Source organism: Chiloscyllium plagiosum, unplaced genomic scaffold, assembly GCF_037043375.1.
Source record: "Chiloscyllium plagiosum isolate Xiang-an unplaced genomic scaffold, Cpla_swu_hap1 HiC_scaffold_41, whole genome shotgun sequence".
NCBI classification, from domain to species: Eukaryota; Metazoa; Chordata; class Chondrichthyes; order Orectolobiformes; family Hemiscylliidae; genus Chiloscyllium; species Chiloscyllium plagiosum.
This window is the reverse complement of record NW_028270179.1, coordinates 28,934,139-28,954,289: the sequence shown is the minus strand read 5'-3', so window position 1 is coordinate 28,954,289 and position 20,151 is coordinate 28,934,139. Positions and strand designations below refer to the sequence as shown.

The 20,151-nt window shown below is 43.7% G+C and overlaps 1 protein-coding gene across 1 annotated transcript; it reads right to left on the bottom strand.

The window, feature by feature from the left end:
* Positions 1–8,561: 8,561 nt before the first annotated feature.
* LOC148138201 (uncharacterized) lies at positions 8,562–11,657 on the bottom strand. Its single transcript, XM_087981882.1, has 2 exons — positions 11,588–11,657; positions 8,562–9,472 (listed from the first exon to the last, which is right to left on the bottom strand). The coding sequence occupies exons 1-2, from the start codon at positions 11,655–11,657 to the stop codon at positions 8,562–8,564; spliced, it is 981 nt and encodes a 326-aa protein (XP_087838008.1).
* Between the last annotated feature and the right edge of the window lie 8,494 nt (positions 11,658–20,151).

Genomic DNA, 20,151 nt, shown 5'->3' with positions numbered 1-20,151 from the left:
TCCCCTAATTCTTCTAGGGTAGTGCCTTGTTTTGGGTTAAAGGCGGCAGCTTTCCATCTACGCTGTCCCGCTTTCCATTGGGCTGACCCATCTACGAACCAAGCCGTGGCTTGTTCATCCGGGGTCAGTTCATCATACCGTTTTCCCATCTTAACGGGTGATTCCTTGTATTCAATCACCTCAAACCGCTTTTCCCCTTCCTCAGGGGCCTCCGCCACTTGCTCATGTAGGACTGACACTCCTTTCTGTCCAGTCCGCACTCTCTCCGACACATACCATTTCCATTTAATGATGCTGCTCTCTTGGGCAGTTCCTATTCGGTGGGTAGTGGGGTCACTAAGTACCCACGGAAGAATAGGGATAGCTGTTCTCATGATCACTTCATGTCCAATGGTCAGGGCTTCGGTTTCCACCAAGCCCCAGTAGCATGCTAATAACTGTTTCTCAAAGGGGGTATACCGTTCCCCTGCCGGGGGTAATTTTCGGGACCAAAATCCCAGTGGCTTACGAGTCCTTTCCTGTTTTTGCCATAAGCTCCAATTGGCATAATCCCCCTGTGCTGAGACTTGCAGTTCTACAGGTCCTGACTGTATCTTTCCCAAGGATACAGCTTGCTGTATCGCTTGCTTGGCCATTTCAAATGCAGTTTGATGGACCTCCGTCCATTCGAACGCTGCCTTTTTCCTCGTAACTCGATACAAAGGTTTTAAAATTTGTCCTAAATGGGGAATATGCTGTCTCCAGAATCCGAATAACCCAATAAATTGCTGCACGTCCTTCTGGGTGTGAGGGACGGCAAAGACCTGAATCTTATTTTTAGCTTTCGCAGTGATTTCCCTTTCCCCCTTGTTCCACACGATTCCTAAGAATTTTACCGTTTGTGAGGGACCCTGGATTTTGGCTGGGTTGATCTCCCACCCATATCCTCGCATATGTTGAACCAGTTGGTCCAGCAATTCCTGAACCTGCTTCTGACTTGTCCCCTGTATCATCATATCGTCAATATAGTGCGAGATCATCACTTCGTCAGGCACTTTAAAGGCAGCCAAGTGTTCTGCAACTATCCGGTGGCAGATAGTAGGGCTATGCAGATATCCTTGGGGCAGTCGTGTGAACGTGAATTGTCTACCCTCCCAAGTGAATGCGAACTGTTCCTGCCTATCTTCGGGAATAGGAATTGTGAAGAAGGCATTAGCCAAATCAATTACTCCGTACCACACCCCTGGATGATGTTGGATTCGTCCTATAATAGTGACGGCATCCGGGACCGCTGCCGTCAAGGCCGGAGTGTGACGGTTTAGTTGCCGATAATCTACCGTCATCCGCCATGACCCATCGGCTTTATGTACGGGCCATAAGGGGTTATTCCACGCCGTGGTGCATGTCCTAAGCACTCCCGCTTCCAAATAATCCTTAATTGTGGCGGATATTTCTTTATGTCCGCCGGGAATCCTATAATGTCTAAGACTTATTACGCGATCGACGATCGGGATGGGGAAGGGGTCCATCTTAACCTTTCCCACTAACACCGTCCTACAGCGCAAAGCCATTTTCGTGATTCCAAATTCAAACTTCCCCTGTTGGAGGTGAAGTGTTAAACCGGCCAGAATGTCCATTCCCAGGATCCATTCTCTAACCGGTGTAATGATAATTGAATAAGTTTTAATGGGCATTGTACCTATCTTTAGGGGCAATTGTACTGTTCTTCCTTCAATCAGATTACCTCCCAGCCCAACCAGCGTGACTGGGGTTCCTTTAAACTTATGGGGCGTCCCATAGATTAAGGTGGCCTCCGCCCCTGTGTCCACTAGAGCCATAACGGTTTGGACGGATTTGCGCCAATAGATAGTCAATGATACATGAGGTCGAATGTCGTCTGCTGACCATTGGCTCGTTCGTGGGCAAACCCTTGGGGCTTGGCCCGATTCCTATTGTTCCTCCCATTCATCTTCCCCAGACAGCACTGGGTAAAGACGTTTGCCTCGCCCTTCTTTGTTCTTGCCTTTCTTACTAGGTTTCCGGCCACGCCTATCCACTTTATAACACTCTCGGAGGGGAGGCCGTACCTCCTCCTCCTCCTCGTCCTCCGAGGATTCCCACCGCTGGGAAGTGGAAGTTCTACCCCTTCGAGGCTCATTAACAACCGGACCCCGTGTCTGACATTTTTGTGTTAGTAATTCCACTAGGTCTTCCATAGTGGGTCGGAACTCCGTCTCTACCCGGGACACCTTCAGTCCCTTTCGTCTGCATAAGTCTTTTAATTCCGGTGTAGGTAGGCGATCAATCTCCGATGCTGGGACCTGCGCCCGTATCAAAGCTTGCCACAAAGCACGCCGTGAGGGGCCTTGGTTACTTCCTTGATTAGGGTTTACTTTTCCCCCTGCTCGAGCCTCAGGGCGACGCCCCTCCGTGCCCCCCTGAGAAGCACGGGTTGTGGGTCCCCAATCCCCCAAACCACCCATCTCCCTCATCATACTACGGGCATCTCCTAGGGTTTCTCCCCGTCCACTCAACATTATGGTTAATAACAGTGGTTTATAATGGGGGGGGGGGGCAGTCTTCACTAGATGGTCTCTAGTCTGTCTACTAACATTTGTGTTATCTACCTCGTCCAGCACTCCCAGCAACAGGGCATCCCGCACACACAAACGGGTTAGCCTCTGAACCCCTTCCTTAATCGTTGTCCAAGTTCCTTCCAAGGGGGGCCAATCGGACGGGAAGGGATACTGTTCGGCCACTGCCCTGGCATACATCCCAAATAGGGTCCCCATACTGCGATCTATTACCATATCCTTGGCTTGGTTGCGGTACCCCAGGTCTATGGCAGCATCCTTTGCTAATCCACCAAACTTGGGAGCATCCTGATAGTCTACCTGAACTTGTTGCCCCCCTTCCTCGAGGAGCCGAATTAGCCATAGCTCTAACGGCTCCCCAGGATTACGTCGGGTTTTCTGGGTGATAAACAGCACCTCATCGGTAGTGAAGTCTTCCGTTAATTCAGAGAATTCTGCGGGAGGCTGAGCCCGCGGTAATTCATGCATAATTGCCTCCCCTTGTTCATTCCGTATAGGGTTTCCTTTCTCATCTAACATTACCTCCCGTTGCACTGGGAGACGGCTCTGAACCTGCTTTCTCCTAACCACTGGTTTAGCTTGGAGTACGGGTGGGTCCTCTTCGTACTGATCATCTAAATCTCCCCAAATGTTCCCATCCCAATGATCGATATCCCACCGATCCCCGTTATTTAACTGGGCTACAAACGCCCGTACTTGTACCGGGTCCGGGGTTCGAGGGACCTTCCTTTTCTCTTTCCGTTTCTTAGCAGACAAATACATAATAGTTCGTCCTGCTAGTTCAGTTAATGCTGTCAATTCAGCTTTTAACTTCATAATTTCCTGCCTCAACATAGAGGCATCTCCCGAACTGAGTCCCTGCTCATGTTTCAGGAGGGCTAATTCTGCTTCAGCTTTTTGGCGCTTGTCTGACTGTTGTCTACAAGCCGCCGCACAGGCCCACATCCTCCGCTGTACCCCAGGCAATGGGTTCTTCGGCAGGAATGGGATCCTCTCAAGGGTGGACAGCAGCGACCCTGGGGTTCCTACGCCCTCGGCCTCCCAGTCCTCCGGTCGCCCCCCACCATTTCTCAAACAAACTGCCACGCCATGCCACGGCCCATGCCATCCCGGGACGGTCAGGACCTCCACAGTTTGTTCCTCTGGTTTCTTAGCCTTTTTCCAAAACATTGTTCTGTATCAAAATCTTTCCTCAATTGCGATTGATCCTGCCGGCTACGCCAAAATGTTTTTAAAAATTCTCAAGGTCAAGGACCAGGCTCGCAGGAAAGTAGTCTGACACAGAACAAACAGCCAAGAGGCGAGTCTGCTAGAATATAGTTTTATTCCCCGCAGTGTCCCCACAACCAGTCTCGTACTTACAACGGGTCTGGCTTATACTCACTCTACATGTTACCAAAACTGGGAGCCGTCAGTTCTCGTAGAGCGGTTGCCGACAACCCACGCTCGGCGGTTAAACGTAACCCCGGAGCAGACTCTACCGAACTGGAGACTTCTCCAGCTGATATACCCTTTTCCAGATATAAACATTCATGTGAACAGCAGAGCAAGGCTAAAAAACACATTCCATTCTGGTTACATACAGATAAGAAGATTCACACGGGAAGGTGTATAACAAGATTCACACGGGACTAAGCGACACCTTCCATTTTCGGTTAGATTCACACATGTATTGGGACACAATTTTAACCCTTTCACCACACCAAGCAAATCAAAACCTGAAATAAAGATACGAGCATCTACTACTCGCTGTTAAAAATCCCGTCAAGAACCCCTAATCTGTCATGGCCGAGGTCAGACCACTCAAAACAATCTTAAACAGGCAGTTCAGAATATCGTTTTGCAATGTGTTTCGTTAAGTGTACAGTGGAAATTACCTGGATGAAGTTAGCGAGGTGGACTAACTGGTTTAAAACAGGCCAAAACATCTATTCATAATGACACAGGAGGAACAGAATAAAGAACCCCTACCGAACACATTCTGTCCAAACTGTCACAACAGACCCAATAAGCAAACCCCCTTTGAAACACAGTACAAAAACGATCAAATGCTTACAGGTTGAAGTTAGAAGTGCAGAATAGCGAGTTTCCATACAACTTATTGTTTAACGCCCAACCAGTTCTGGATTGAACGAAATTGCTCAACTTACAGATCTGACCACTCCCCTATCATTCTACAGGTTACTTCTAAATCCTGACCACTTTGGTATGAAGTCTCACCTGTGTACATAGATGACAAAAAAGCCGCTAAAAATCATTTTCATTTCCGTACCAAACCAATTTGACCGGAGCCCGGACTGAGTTATTACCAGTCTGAAAAAACTCAAGGGCAGAGTATCGTTGAGACAAGGAACAGCTTCTTTTGAAATACAAAGGACTGCCTTTATCAAACGACCTAGAATGGCAGTCGTACTTCTGAATGCTATATCCCTTGAATCGCGAACCAATAAAGCAAGACACGCTCCCATATCTCTTAGAACTACAATTTCTTACCCTACCCCTCTTTGCACGTGCAAGTTAACATCACACGCGCAAATTAATCGTGCAAAGAAATCTGGCACATTCTTCTCATCCAACCTCGGGCCAGATTGCCACATTCTGGTGCAGCTTTTCAGTTTCCCCTTTGCTTTACTTCACCATTTCAACAGAATTCACTGTCTTAACCTACTTCTCCACATCCGTGTTCACAGTGCTTTTCTTAAACCATTAACTGTGCGACATTATTACAGTGAACATATCTGAGCCTTTTCTCTTCACTTTACTTCACTCACGGGTTTGCTTTTGTTTACTTTGCAGTAGCGTATTTTTATTATCTTCAATTAGATCTCTTTTTTACCAAAGCACCTGAGGATGTCTATTTTCCTGACTTTCTATCTCTAACACGTCGAAATTGATGTTGAAAGACCAAACATTGAATTCTCACAGAATTATCTAAGTTCAGTATGAAAACAAAAAATCCGTTCTATCCAACAATCCACACCTAAGCTCCGTAGAACCATTCTGCTTAAAACCTATATGCAACCCTGATTAAGCACCTAACCTGGTCATCCCTGAACACCATGGGAAATTTAGCATTGCCAATTGATTTGGTAAGCCCTCCGCTTCTTCCTTTCCCGCCGTACCAACCAGTACCCTTCCACTGACACCCTCCTTCGACTGACTGAACTGGTCCTCACCCTGAACAACTTCTCTTTCCAATCCTCCCACTTCCTGCAAATGAAAGGAGTAGCCATGGGCACCCGCATGGGCCCCAGCTATGCCTGCCTCTTCGTAGGATATGTGGAACAGTCCATCTTGCGCAACTACACTGGCCCCACACCCCACCTTTTCCTCCGCTACATCGATGACTGTATCGGCGCCGCCTCTCGCTTGCACGAGGAGGTTGAATAGTTCATCCACTTCACCAACACCTTCCACCCCGACCTGAAATTCACCTGAACAGTCTCAGATTCCTCCCTCCCCTTCCTCGACCTGTCTATTGCTATCTCAGGCGACCGAATCAACACGGACATCTACTACAAACCGACCGACTCCCACAGCTACCTGGACTACACTCCCACCCTGCCCCCTGTAAAAACGCCATCCCATTCTCCCAATTCCTTTGTATCCGCCGCATCTGCTCCCACGAGGATCAGTTCTATAAACGGACAACCCAGATGGCCTCCTTCTTCAAGGACCGCAATTTCCCCCCCCCCCCCCGACATTTTCGACGATGCCCTCCACATCTCTTCCACTTCCGGCTCCTCCGCCCTTGAGCCCCGCCCCTCCCTCCGCCACCAGGACAGAACCCCACTGCTCCTCACTTACCGCCCCACCAATCTCCATGTACAGCGTATCATCCGCCGTCATTTCCGCCACCTCCAAACGAACCCCACCACCAACGATATATTTCCCTCCCCTCCCGTCCCCTATCAGCATTCCGTAAAGACCACTCCCTCTGTGACTCCCTCGTCAGATCCACACCCCCCAACAACCCAACCTCCACTCCCGGCACCTACCCCTGCACCTCCCTCCACGGCCGCAAAGGAAACTTTCATATCCGCCACAAATTCACCTGCACCTCCACACACATCATCTATTGCATCCTCTGCACCTGATGTGGCCTCCTCTATATTGGGGAAACAGGCCGCCTACTTGCAGATTGTTTCAGAGAACACCTCTGGGACACCCGGACCAACCAACCCAACCACCCTGTGGCTCAACACTTCAACTCCCCCTCCCACTCCACCAAGGATATGCAGGTCTTTGGACTCCTCCATCGCCAGACCACAACAACACGACGGTTGGAGAAAGAGCGCCTCATCTTCCACCTAGGAACCCTCCAACTACAAGGGATGAACTCGGATTTCACCAGTTTCCTCATTTCCCCTCCCCCTACCTTGTCTCAGTCAAATCCATCGAACTCAGCACCGCCTTCCTAACTTGCAATCTTCTTCCTGACCTCTTTGCCCACACCCCAGTCTGACCTATCACCCTCACCTTGACCTCTTTCCAACTATCGCATTTCCAACGCCCCTCCCCCAAGTCCCTCCTCCCTACCTTTTATCTTAGCCTGCTGGACACACTTTCCTCATTCCTGAAGAAGGGCTTATGCCCGAAACGTCGATTCTCCTGTTCCCTGGATGCTGCCTGACCTGCTGCGCTGTTGCAGCAACACATTTTCAGCTCTGATCTCCAGCATCTGCAGACCTCACTTTCTCCTCAAACAAGGAGCAGCGCTCCGACTGCTGGTGTTTCCAAATAAACCTGTTGAATTATAACCTGGTGTTGTGTGGTTTTTAACTTTATGCTCAAAACGTCATCTGTCCTGCTCGTCGTATGCTGCCTGATCTGCTGTGCTTTTCCAGCATCACACTTGTGGACTTTGCATTTAAATAAAGCCTCCCAAGCTGTTTACTCAAGTGTCACCCAGCAACCAGATTGAAACCTTGATCTTCCAATCTTGCTTCCAGTAAACGGACAATATAACCTTATTAAAGAGATAGAATCGTCACAGGTAAACACAACGGGCGTACGAATTCCTGTTGGAGTGGGTATTGCATCACCCTGTTTAGTTTTACACAAAAACGTCTGGACTGAATGGAGGTGGAGAATTTGGAACGGAAAAGCGACAGATTGTGGTCATCCTGAACTAAGGAAGATAATGTACAGAATCTCTTAAACTCACATATCTCAATACTTGGAAATTGAAAGGCAGTTTTCTTATAGAAAACCATTTAGTCACTCAGTTGAGAAGTAATTTATTTGAAAGAAACGTTTATACATATATTTTAAGTGATATCCGCTGACAAACTAGAACAAAGTTTAAACCTTCTCTTGCGTATTTGTGTTTACTTTTCCCTTGTCAGCTTAGAAATATTAAACATGTCGCTGGCGAGAGGACTCCACTGTACCCTGGCTTGTATCATTTCCTTTTTTAACAATTCCAGTCCGAACTACACGTTATGTCTCAGTCTCTTAAAAACAGTGTTAAACCTGTCCAAGTTTGGTTGATGTGCTGGCTTCTTTATATCTAGGTCTAAAGGTGGATGGCCAACGTGCAGAAAACATTGTCTTTTTGCTCTCATTTCCATATCTTTGTACACTAAGCTTTATTGGAAATTGTTATTCAGCAATCGGATGAGTGACCAAATGAAAGTTACGGTTTTATGGGGAAAATTCGTCACCCATTAATGTGTGTGTGTGTGTGTGTGTGTGTGTGTGTGTGTGTGTGTGTGTGTGTGTGTGTGTGTGTGTGTGTGTGTGTGTGTGTGTGTGTGTGTGTGTGTGTGTGTGTGTGTGTGTGTGTGTGTGTGTGTGTGTGTGTGTGTGTGTGTGTGTGTACGGATGTAAATATGTGTATTTTTGTTTTTACACACTCGTATAAAATGTCATGTCCTGCAAGGACTTAAAACATAGTGTGTCTTTCAAGTGGGCCTTTTTTATGATATTCACAAGAAATATATATTCTGGAACGTAATTTACAATTTCTGTTACGTTTTGCCACGTTTATATTTTAAATGTTTCACCCAATATTTTCAGCGGATATTTTAAACCAGTCTTTAACTCCTGCCTGAATTTACTTTGTGTCCCAGCATAAATAAACGGGTTCATACAGGAACTTAATAGCAGAAGCATAAATCCGGTCTCTTGGAGAATAAACGTAGAATCACTGACATTGGAACCTGTCAAATAAGTAGCATGCGCAATTTGGACATTCAGGATCGTCACAAAGTAAAGCAAATTTAACAGTATGAAATTGCCCGAGATGGCAAATAGTAAAATAATGGACTTCCTCCGTTTCTCTATCTCTGGGTCAATCTGATTCAGTACATTTTTCTGAGTGCAGAATCTTCTACGTGCCCTATTGGCTATCAGAATGTGCCTCACCATCAATACATTAAGTAGTAAAATGAGAATAAATGGGAGAAAAGGATTTAAAATGGATCGTATCCAGTCATATGCAGTCCAGGCTGGTGATGTATAGTATATTGCTTTTATGACACAGAACCACGGTACCCCATTAATTATGTACTGTGGTTCAAATTGAAAATATTTGAAGATATTTTTCAGAATGGCCAATACAGACACGATTCCTGTTACCCGCGCTGTCACGTTTACTGTACAGTATTTTGTTTTTAACTTCTGACAGGAGATAGCCACAAAACGATCAAAGGTGAACGCAACAGTTAACCAGACAGAGCTATCAATTGCGATAAAAATTAAGACAGTTCGCACAGCGCACACTGGCGTTACAGACAAGTAACTGAATGGGAAGTAGACAGAAGCAATCCTGTTTAATATTACAGCATTGATCATGACGAGGATATCTGTCACCGCCATGGATAGCAGATAATAAGTAACACATTCGGAGAGACCACATCTTCTTCGATACAGAACCATTACCACTGCTACATTAGCTGGAATAGAGGGGGAGGAACATATGGATGGAAGGAAAGAGTAAAATCGTTACTGAATCGGCTGTATTTTCTATGATACATCGTGAACTCAATGCTTGTAACTGTCAAAGAATATTGAAAGCTTTGCTTTATCCAGTGGAAAAGTATTGCCAGATTGCAGCACAGTGATCAAGGTTAAGTTTATAACGTATCAGTACGAGTACATTGAAAAATATTCAATTGAAACCTAACAGACGCAATGAACAAAAAACTCGACTGAATCTCCACTCCAACACAGGAAAACTAAATCCACCAGAAAAAATAACACAGCAGTAACAAGAGAAAATTTCTAAAAAGTACGTTTGTAGATCAATGCTGAAACATCAAAGTTGTGCAGAAAAAAATGTATTCAGCAAAGATTTTAACGCTCTTAGGATGCAATGTGACATTTCTAGAATTAACTCAAAGTGTTCACTCATTTAAAGTTGATTGTCGATATTCATAAAGAACCCGCTATACTTTGCAAATGACCAAATATGATGCCAAAACGTCTGCTCTTCAGTCACCTGAATAAGCACTGAGGGGAACAAGCATAAAAAAGGAACATCAAGTAGTGCGTGTTGATAAACAGATGTTCTTGGTGGACCCAAGGAGGTGCAAAAGAAAATGCTCAACGTCAACCTTGTTTTATGAGCTAAACTGAGGTGAGATCTTTCGATTTTTTTGGCAACAGCGTTTGACTTTGGGAATGCTGCATAAATAATTATTATTCATAACATTCATTCTGTAAAAAAGTTGCAAAGACTGCAAGCATTTCTTTGCCTGTGCACGACTCCAACCTCTTCAGCTAATATTAGTATCGGATAATCCGTTTCGATCTGCACCAATGCAACTCTCAGGTGATGAGATCATACTAGCAGAATAATCTCTCGATCTTTCCATGTTACCTCCCCACTACTACCATAAAACGAAGTGCAGATCTTGCTCATTGCTGATGTAGGTCATTGGTGTTAAATGTGAGCTATTTTCTGCAATGGATATTCGTAATTAAACATTATGAATTACACATTAGAGATTCCACCAGTTCTGATGTTTCATCTAATATGAGGAGAATGGTGATGATGTGAAAAGACTTGCCCTGTGGTAGTGACAGAGGAAATCAAACAATCAATTGTCATTTACTTAGGCACATCAGAAACTGCTAACACTGAAGTGTAACCGTGTCCTGTGAATTGGGAGAAACATTGAACTGTTCAGTCATTTTCAACTGTAGCAACACTTCTTGTGTCAATAGCTCAGTGACTGAGACAATTCACTTTGGGAAATTCGTTCATTTTATTTTGCTGGAATTATTCATTGGCGAAAGCCAATCGATTTTGAATCAATTGTTGGCATTGTTTCCCACTGTGAAGATCAATCGCACTGTAGTCCTAAAAAATACTATCATCACAATTTGACAATTCAACCAGAGCACAATAAAACTTCAGCGAGATTACTCAACAGAATACATATTCACACATATGATATTTCCACACCAAAATAGTTATTTCTTTGACCATAACACACTTCTGTTGATCATGTATAACCAGCATCTTAACACAACACAACTGGATTTATACAATGGTGATTATGGACAACTACACTTATCGAATCATGTCCAAGGCCACAAAAGAGCTTATTGTTGTGGTTCTAAGTTTGTGAGATGATTTGTAGCTCGGGTGCTCGTTGTCACTTTACACTGCAGCACGCGAAGAGTAAATGGCGGAATGGATATTATTTACAAAGTTTAGATTGTTAACTGATGCATAAGTACATTTTAATTTTAGAAATACCAATTTATTTTGTCAGACGTGAACAACGGATCTACTTCGGGGAGAAATTATGTTTGGTGTGACATATTGCTACATTTGTGTTATGTGGATTGTCCAATAATGCAACAAAAATGTTGCACAACATTGTCAAAACAGAACATCATATTGTTTAATGTTCAGACGTAGCAACGATGAATGGAAAATAAAGCATCAAATATGATAAAGAAAAGATCCAACATGGAGAAGCGTTACCTTTGAATTGAAAATAAAACTGATGGAGCTAAGAACTGAATGAAAGAACTACTAACGCTAGACAGTGTCTTACCTGGAACCCCGATGGCAGCAATAACTGGGTAATAGATGGCAAACACAAGATCTGTCAATAGTGCATGCATTTCGGACAGAAGCTCTGAAAGGATTTTGCAATTTATTCAGAATTATACTTTATATATCACATGTCATTCTCCAGGGAAGTAATTAGCGTTTGATATAATGAAGTAATCAAAGTTAAAGCAAAAAAAAGGAATTATTGCAGTTGTTGATCAGATAGATTTTATGTTTTGCACGCTGTGCCTTTCTTCCATGAGATCGACAAGTTTCTGAAGTAAAATATACAGAAATAACACACGCATCTCGGTTACATTACTTAAGTTGAAGAAGCAGTGAATTGATGTGGTTATTCGACTAAGCTGGGGCTTTTGACGACGGACTGTCTAGAGAAGGAGGGCGTCGAATATTTTGGTGGCCAGATTTGCTCGTAACCTAGAAAACAAAATTCTGAACTGGGAGAACTGGCTACTAGCGTGCCATTTGTTTTTTTTTTAAACTAGGCTCTTCCTCGAGGCTTTGACACCTCTGCCTTCATGACCACTGTCTAAAATAAGAACCAAGGACAATATGACATTGTTAGAGTGATAGCATCGTCACGCATTTTGGCGGACAGGTTTCCTAATTCCGCAAGGGACAGTTTCAGCTAGATTGGCCAGGGGAGGGGTGGAATCTTCAACAGCAGGGAGACAAGTACGAGGCCCAAAGGAGATAAAGTAATCAGAGTTAGTAAATTTAAGATACATATCAGGCTGCAACGCGAAAGGGAGCAAGGAATGGTCGATTAAATTTCATCTATTTTAATGAAAGATGAGTGCTAGATAAGGCTGATTAACTCTGGGCGTGAATCGTTACGTGGGACTGGGATATCATCACCGTTACACAAACATGGCAAAGGCAGGGGCATGAGTAGCAGATTGTTGTGCAAAGGTACAGTAGGTTGAGGTGTTATCGAGGTGGTGGTAGTAGTGAAATGGACATTTCATTTTTGATTAAGGCGACGATCACAGCAGTAATCGGAGATGAAATAACTGAAGGTTTATCCAGTAAGTCTTTGTGGGTGGAGCTAAGCAATAAGCATGTTATGCTGACGGTATAGGTGAAGGTCTATGACCCCTCAAGAGGGGCCTCTTGGTTCGAGATCGGTCAAAGGAATCAATGGAATGCGGTCTGTACAAAAGCACGTGTCATTCGTTTATTGAATTAAGGTACCTTGACGCAATTCTATCCAGCAACACAGAGACTAAAGCTTCTGTGTTCCATGGTGAAGTTCCACAATTACATTCGAAAATTACACATCATTTATATGCATTTGATAAGAGATAGTACAGCCTTAATTGCAAGAAAGACCAATCACATATAATAAGGTGACATGATTTGCAGCACATTAAACCAATGATATTTCCTGGGAAAGGGTTCTTATTTACGTCAATCATCATGCCATTATAGCTGTTCAAGGTCAATTAATGTGTCAGTATTCATTTGGTGAAAACTCTATTGTCCTCTTATCTTTTGATTTCAGCTTAATTCTGCAAATCAGCAGTGCAGGTTCACAGAGTTCAATCACTATTCTCAGCCATTTTGTTATATTCTTTTAAATTTAAAAGCCATTTTGTGATTAGTAAAAAAATCTACGTTTACTTGTTGCTTCTAATAATAACCTAAATTCAAATTTTAAATCCTCATAGGGATTGTACGAGTGGGCACCAAATAGTCAACGGGAATTCGAAAAATAAACATGCAGAGAGCTTAGGGAAACTTGCAGGAGCAACTTGGTTTTCGTAGTACGGGATTTTAATTTTCGTCACAGAGAATGGGACCAACCGAGCGTTAAGGGCTCAGATGGGGTGGAATTTGTTTAGTACGTTCAGGACTGCCGGAGCGTGAAGGGTTGAGATTGGGTGTAATTCGTTCAGCAGTGTTCCTCAAGCAGTGTGTCGAGGATCCTACTCAGGAAGTGGCAAACGTAGACCTACTCTTGAGGGAAAGGGACACGACAGGTGATTGAAGTGACAGTGTGGGGAGCACTTTGGGATCAGTGACTACAGTTTTATAAATTTTGAAATATCGATGAACAGAGGCAAAATTGTTTCACAGGTTCAAGTTCTCAATTGTATCAAGGCTAATTTTGTTGGAATTAGGCAGGAGCTTGCAATATTTGATTAAAGGAATTTATTTCTGGGCAAACGATTCTCTGGCAAGTGGGAAGCATTTAAAAGTGAGATACTTAGAGCTGATCTTCGATATGTTTATGTGAGGGTGAATGGCAAAGTTGCAGGAATAGGGAAACCTGAATGGCAAATGTTATTGAGGTTTATGACCAGAAATACAGAAGGTGGCACAGCTTAGGTAACGGCAGCTGGGATAAAAAAACATCCATGGATTTATACAGGGAATAATGGAGTTTACTGAAGAAGGAAATCAGTAGGACTAAAAGGGACACCTGATAGCCTTGGCTGTGAAAATTAAGGTGAATCTAAGCGGGCATTTTAAGTAAATTCAAGTGTTAATAAAATGTTGAGAAAGAATAGTTCCGAGGTACAGACGAAAGAATAGCAAAGATGTTTCTCGACTGGAGCGAGAGTGACATGACAGTTGTTATGTTGAACTTCAGCTGTCCAAATACTGACTAGCAATATTATACTCCATTTACTTTAGATGGGTCACTTGTTGTAATGTATGCAGAAGGGCTTCCTGACACAGTATGTATTCAGGCCAAGAAGGAGCGAGACCGCATTTGATTTGATGCTGGGTAATGAAGATGGACAGGTATTAGATTTGGAGGCAGCTGAGCATCTTGGTGACAGTGACCACAATTCTGTTATGTTTAGTTTAGCGATGGAAAGGGATTGGTACATACCACAAGTCACATGTTTAGCTGGGGAAAAAGCAAATATGATGCAATCAGGCAAGATTTAGGATGCATAGTATGGAGAAGGAAACTGCAGGAATGGGTAAATTTGAAATTTGGAGATTATTCAACGAACAGACTCCAGGTGTCCTTCACAAGTATGTGCCTGTCAGGTAGGAAGGGCGTAGTCGAGCGAGGAAGCTGTGATTTACTGAAGATGTTGAAGTTCTTTTCAAGAGTAAGAAGAAGGCTTGTGTTAGGATGATTTGGAGATGCCGATTTTGGACTGGGGTGTACAACCTGTTGGACTATAACCTGGTGTTGTGTGATTTTTAACTATGTTGGGATGAGATGTAAAGGCTCAGTTCTGGCGATTGGAAGTTGTAATTTAGCCAGGAAAGACCTAAAGACGGAGCTAACAAGAGACAAACGGGACATGAGAACTCATTGGTAGATAAGATCAAGGACAACCCAATGGAGTTCTATTGGCATACCAGGCATAAAGGAATGACAATAGTAAGATGAGGGCCAATCAAGGATACCATTGGGAAGTTGTGAGTGGAGTCAGAGGAGACACGGGAGCCACTAAATGAATTGAAGGAATCCACACTGGAAAAAAAATATTGTCGAGGAGACTACTGATTTACAGGATACGAGAATAGATGGGTTGAGCTTCACAATGACGACGGTGATAGCGATTCTGGAGCATGTGAAAATAGATAACCCCCCTGGTCCTGATGGGTTTTATCCTACGATTCTCTGGGAAGCCAGTGAGAAAATTAGTGTTTGATTTTTATTTCGTCATTGTCTACAGGAATGGTGCCAGGAGACTCTAGGAGAGCAAATGTTGTCCCCTTGTTCAGAAACGAGAGCGGAGGCAACATCAGTAATTATAGACCATTGAGCCTTACTTCAGTTGTAAGTGTTGGAAAAAGGTAATAAGAGATAAGATTTATAATTATCAAGAAATGAATAACTTGATTACGGATAGTTAATACGGTTTTTTTAAGGGTATGTCGTGACTCACAAACCTTATTGAGTTCTTTGAGAGGCGAAAAAAGAGATGGATGAGTGTAAAGTTGTTGATGTGGTGTATATGGATTTGGTAAGACCTTTGATGAGGTTCGCCACAGTAGGCTATTGCACAAAATGCGGAAGCATGGGATTGAGGGTGATTTAGCGGTTTGCACCAGAAATTGGCGAGCTGAAAGCAGACAGAATGAGATGGTTGATGGGAAATGCTCATCCTCGAGTTCAGTTCCACGTGGTGTACCGCAAGGTTCTGTTTTGGGTCACCGCTGTTTGCCATTTTTTAACTGACCTTGTTGAAGGAGAAGAAGGATGGATTAGTAAATTTGCGGATGATACTAAGGTCGGTAGAGTTGTGGATAGTGCTGGAGGATGTTGCAGTTCAAATATGGACACGGAGAAACTACAGAATTGGGCTGAGAGGTATGAAATGTAACGTCATGCGTAAAATTATGAGGTGATTCCCTTTAGAAGGAGCAACAGGAATAAGGAGTACTGTGCTAAAAGTAAGATTTTTGGTAGTGTAGATGAACAGAGAGCTCTCAGTGTTCATTAACGTAGAACCCTGGAAGTTACCACCCAGATTGATCTGGTTGGTAAGACGACATACGATGTGTTGCTTTTATGAGTGGAGAGATCGAATTTCGGAACCATTAGGTCATGCTACACCTGTACAAAACTCTGTTGTGGCCACGTTTGTAATATTGCGGACAATTCTAGCCTCCACATTACATGAATGATATCAAACTTTGGAAAGGGTTCAGAGGGGATTTACTGGGATGTTACCTGGTATGGCGGGCAGTTCTTACGAGGAAAGGCTAAAAGACTTCAGACAGTTTCTGTAAGAGAGAAGAAGATTGAGAGGTGGATTATTTGAGGCATATAAGAAACTCGGAGGCTCAGGTAGGGTGGACAGTGAGCTTAATTCTCCTAGAATATTGATGGTGAGCACGAGGGGACATAATATTTAAGTGAGGAGTGGTAGATATCGGACGGAGCGAGAGCATTTTCAACACTTTGAGGGAAGTAGGGGCGTGGAACAGCCTGTCAGCAAGAGTAGTAGACTCGACAACGTGAAGGGTATTCATATGGTTAATGGATAGACATATGGAATAGTGTAGGTTTAATGGGCTTCAGATCGGTTTCTCAGGTCGGCGCAACATCGAGGTCTGAAGGACTTGTACGGCAACGTAATGTTGTGTATTGTATGTTCTACGTTAAAAGGAAGACTCAAGGACGAATGTCGACGTGTGTGTGTAGAAGTACCGGAGATCACCGACGTTCTCAATAAAAACGTCCTCTCGGCGACAGAAAACCTGTTTTTGGTAGTTTGGTATAACACTCATTATGTTGGGCTTTTTAAACTAACTGGCTGTCTTCAACAAGATTGTATTACCCCTCGAGGCTGTTTGTAGCAGTATATACTTCAGCACGTGCGCTCTTCAGATATGTATGCGTTGGGATGTAAACTACAGCTAGGTCAGAGAGTTAGCCACCAGAGTTAGCATGTAGTGCAGATTGCACTTCACTATTAAACAGTCTCGGTCCAGGGAACAGTAAATCGTAAAGTTCGTCATGTTTAAGTACCAAGACGTGTGGATCAGAGGGACCTTTGCCTTGACCACGCACACCATGCAGTGAATCTGGTGCTTTGAGAAAACCTTAGGTTGTAAACCAAGTTGAGGTGAAGGAGGAGTGAGCTATTTCTCTTGGCGAGACGAGTCTTGATTTATGTCCTTCCAGCGGGGGAGGGGATCTTCAGTCTCACCTGTTGGACAGCGCTTCTCCAACTTTTCATGTATAAATGGCTGGTTCTTGTCAAGCCTGTGAGTCGGAGTGGATGGTTTGCTGTTCCAGAAGGGAAATGCGTGTACCTGATGTGATCCCCGGCATTGGTTTTGGCTTTGGTCTCTCTTGGAGTCTTGTTGTCGGTGTGGTCAGGCCTCAATGTTGGGTCTCCATATCATTGTTAGGGTGTCGGGTCCATTCCATGAATCAGGTCCCCGGTCGACAATGGGTGGGGCCTTGGAGAAACTGATTGGTCACGTCATTGTCGCTTTTGTCGTTGCTCACAATGTTCTCGTAGGCCGAAATAAGATTTTCATAGCCGAAATGCAATTAGCCAACTTTTATACTCAAAACACGGACAAATGAGCGCAAGCATGTCATATCCTTTATTTACCAATTTAGTCGTTTTGTGTTGCACTTGCAGGACCTGCCACCACAAGATCCCTCTGCATATCAATAATAATAAGGGTCGTTCCATTTGGTTCTTTGCCGCTTGACTTCGAAGATGCGTCACTTCACATTTGTCTGGAGTTAAATACATCTGCCATTTCTCCTCTCAAATTTTCAATTGATCTATATCATACTGCATCATTTCACAACCTTCGTCACTATTATAACTTCATCCATTCTCATGTTGTCAGCAAACGTACTTATCAGACCACCTACACTTTCACCCAAACCATTTACACATACGTGTATGCATATTATATGCATATATGGGGCACACCTGCACACATGTACATATACATACACAAATACACATAACAACACACACACACACACAACAGACAAAATATGTCCTCGCCCAGATCCTTGCTGGAAAACAAATGGTCATAACTTTCTATTCAAAGAAATGAAACTTCAACAATTGCATTCTGTCTTCAATGACAACTCCAATATTGCATCCAACTTGCAAACTCACAGACGATTGCATGTGACTTGATCTGGACCAGCCTACCAAGGGACATTTCGTTGAAAGAGCGTAGATCATAGAACAATATAGGACAGTACAGGCCCTGCGGCCCTCAATGTTATGATAGAATTTTATCCTACTCTAAAATCAAACTGAGTTCATTTAACTAACTACTGAGACCCCTCGGAATCCTAGTAGCACACAAATCCACCAACACTCTCAAACAAAAACTAACAAACTTAAAAGACCCAGTACAACCCATGGACAAAACCAACGTCATTTATAAAATTCCATGCAAGGACTGCCACAAACACTACATAGGACAAACAGGAAGAACGTTAGCCAACAGGATACATGAACACCAGCTAGCCACAAAACGTCACGACCCCCCTCCCTCATAGCCCTACACACGGATGAAAAAAAAACACCATTTCGACTGGGACAACACATCTATCCTGGGACAGGCTAAGCAAAGACATGCCAGAGATCTCCTAGAGGCTTGGCACTCCAACCACAACGCCATAAACAAGCACATAGAGCTAGATACCATCTATCAACCCCTCAGAAAACGAAGAGGAAATGACATCACCACAAACCCCAGAAACCACATATAGGAGAAAGATAAATAGAAAGCAGAAGACAACAGCTTCGCTTCACTTGGAGTTCGCCACTGATGATGCTACCTAGCCAGGTAATGAAACGTCTGGATATCAAACCTACAGCTCAGCGAGCAAACCTACACCCTATATCTGCCATGTGCCTAGTCAAAATTCTTTTAACATTCTCTAATGTATCTCACGCGACTACCACTGTCGGCAATGCATTCCACGCATCCAACAATCTCTGTGTGTAGAACCTATCTCTGAGTCTCCCCTAAACATCCCTCCAAATACCTTAAAATTATGCCCCTTCCTGACAGATATTTGGGAAAAAAGTCTCTGGCTATCCACTTTCTGTACACCTCTCAACATTTTGTCCACCTCTATTAAGTCACACCTCATTTTTATTCTCTTAATTAATTAACAGAATCCCTGGCTCTCTCAAACTTTCTTCATAAGAAATGCTGTCCCATCTAAGTAGCAACTTGGTAAAACTCCCCTACACCATCTCTAAAAGTTTCCTGTAATGAGACGATCAAAAATGATCGCAACATTGCAAGTGTGGTGTTACTTCGGCTCGATAGAGCTGCCACAAACCTCATGTCTCTTACACTCATCCATCTGCTAATCAAAGCCACCACACTGTACGTCTTCTAAGAAATCTATCAAACCTGGGTGGTAACTTTGAGGGATCTATGGATTCGTACCTCAGGATTACTCTGTTCCTTCACACAGCCTATAATCCGGCCCTTTAAACCCTAATTTGTGTTCCTCTGGAAGGACCGTATTTTCTCATAACATAATGATAATTATGAAGAGGTTATCTGTAAGAAGAGAGCGTTAGTGAGGAAACGGGAGACACTGAGCATGAAAGGAAGGTTTTTGCGAATGCATCAGCCTTGTCTTTTGCACTGATGTGCTGGAACCCATCTATCATTGTGGATTGTAACGTTTATGGAACCTCATCCTGCAGTGAGCTGACTAATCTTCGATCACCATTCATAACAGGATGTAGAAGTACTGCAGAATTTAGATCTGATCATTTGGTTATGGGATGGCTTAGATCTGTCTACACTTGCAGCTTACTCCATTTCTTACGTGCATCCGTCTGTTTGGTCGCTTCATGAGATTGACATCTCATTTTTAGGATTTGCCTGATTGTCTCCTGACATGCCCTCCTGCACACTCTATTGAACCTGACTTCATGGCAATGTTTGAGTAGGGGATATGGCAGGCCATGAGATTGCAGATTGTGCTGGAGTGCAGTTCTGCTGCTGTTGATGGCCCACAGCGCCTCATACTGAGTCTTGAGCTGCTAGATTGTTTCAATGTCTGTCCTTTTTTAGTACATTGATCGTGCCACACAACGCGATGGAGGTTAT